The 1,828-nt window shown below is 36.1% G+C and overlaps 1 protein-coding gene across 1 annotated transcript in view; it reads right to left on the bottom strand.

Moving 5' to 3' along the window:
• Window positions 1-218: 218 nt before the first annotated feature.
• LOC106882794 (ammonium transporter Rh type A) overlaps window positions 219-1,828 on the bottom strand; it is a 33,896-nt gene continuing 32,286 nt past the window's right edge. Inside the window, exon 9 of the mRNA XM_014933576.2 lies at window positions 219-1,027. Coding sequence (XP_014789062.1) covers window positions 858-1,027 — 170 coding nt within the window. The 3' untranslated portion in view covers window positions 219-857. The remainder of the gene's footprint in view (window positions 1,028-1,828) is intronic.

The raw sequence follows: 1,828 nt of genomic DNA, 5'->3' as shown, positions 1-1,828 counted from the left end.
TCGCTAGTATTTATAATAACTTCTCAACTCGCGAATAGTAAACGATTGCATTTGTGTTGAATTGCGCTTTTCAGTACCGAAATTCAATATTTTACTCAGATTTTAATGTTGAGGTTACTGAGACTTTGCGTTACGCGAACACAGACGCAATAGTCACAGACACAGCCCGGATAAGTGGTAAAAAGGAGGATCTCGGATAAACCAACAGCAAGAATAACAACAACAAATATCTATATTTATTCCTTCGCTATTTACACACATGTATACATATACGCATACATACATTCATATATGTATGCAGATCTATACACGAGATTAGTAACGACTTAACTGTCAGAGGATAGCCTACTTCAACTGCTTTCTTCTTTTTTTTCTAAACTCTAATCCTTAAATTTGTCCGACAAATTAGGACCTGACGAATCACGCGAAAAATATTGATACTAACTGTGTTTTATTGTACTTTTCAGGACGGAAAAGAATCAAATGTTTTCCGCAAGTTATAATGTCGGGACCACTTTTGGCATGACGTATATCAAAACGTAATAATGGGTCTTAGGCATGACCTACTTACCCCGACAAAACGACAAAATGAGTAGGACTAATCTGCAAGATGATCAATAAATATCTGCTCTTATTTTTTGACTATTTATACTCAGCAATATTAATTAATGCATAATTAACTTCTTTTAACTTCAAAAGAGAGCTAAGATGGGAAATATGAAGCGTATGTGATTCTTTCTCAAGGATATCAGAGGTAGAATAATATGAGGAACTAGTTACAAAGTCAGATCCATTTAATTTCCACGAGGGGCTGATATTCGTTGTAACGACAAATGAATTACCACTTCGTATGTAGCTTATTGATTATTTATTATAAATAACTCGGTTGATGTAAATGTTGATGTTTCTGCTTTTATTGACTTGTCAAGAGTCCGGTCATTTTCCTCTGTAAGGCACCAGCTTTGCTTGTCGTCGAACAAGTTATCGGCATCGGGCTCGTTCCATATCGGTAATTTCAACAGGATACCTGTAAAAGAAAATTGCTTTCTTTTATTATTCCTGTGCTACAATAAGGTTCAGAGTAAGATACAAAATGGAAGAGATGGAGGAAGAGAGAAAGCTCTACAAAGAAATCTAATTTAGAAAATATTTTATTACCTGTACTCCCAAGCATATATACAAAGTACACAGCTACATATGTGCATATATGCTTATGTGTATTTACGTCTGTGTAAATGTAATATATCTATATTCTTACCAATACTACGATGGACCTCCGAGACTCCAGAAGCAGCTGTTGGACCTTACTACTTCCCCTTTAATTTTCTTTGTCGTTTGTACTCTGTGTAAGTTTGATCTATTAATGTATAAATATCTATATATTTATACTTAAATATTGATCGCCTGAAAATCTTTTCGCCTTATTGCACCTAAAACACAGCCGACCCACGAACTAACAACACGCACACCTTGTATATGTGTGTTCAATTTTGTTTATATATCTCGAGCTGCTTCCAGTTCATATTTGATTCTTTCCGTGACATGAAACGCTGGGACATGCCAGATGGTTTTTAGACCACTTAGTATAGTCGGCGGTATAGTTTGCAGCGGGTTTTGTTCGGTATGCGGCATTGAAAAGTTACAACAATGACGAAATATTGATGTTGGTCGCTCCGACCAGGGATCTGATGTGAGTTGTCTCGCTGCCTATGACTTACTTTCAGGTTTTTTTAACACCGTACGCCTAAAACGCAGCCGACGCACAAACTAACAACACACACACCTTGCGTACGTGTGCTCGATTTTGTATATATATATATATATATAT

Source organism: Octopus bimaculoides, chromosome 20 (assembly GCF_001194135.2).
Source record: "Octopus bimaculoides isolate UCB-OBI-ISO-001 chromosome 20, ASM119413v2, whole genome shotgun sequence".
NCBI lineage: Eukaryota > Metazoa > Mollusca > Cephalopoda > Octopoda > Octopodidae > Octopus > Octopus bimaculoides.
This window is presented reverse-complemented; position numbering and strand designations above follow the sequence as displayed.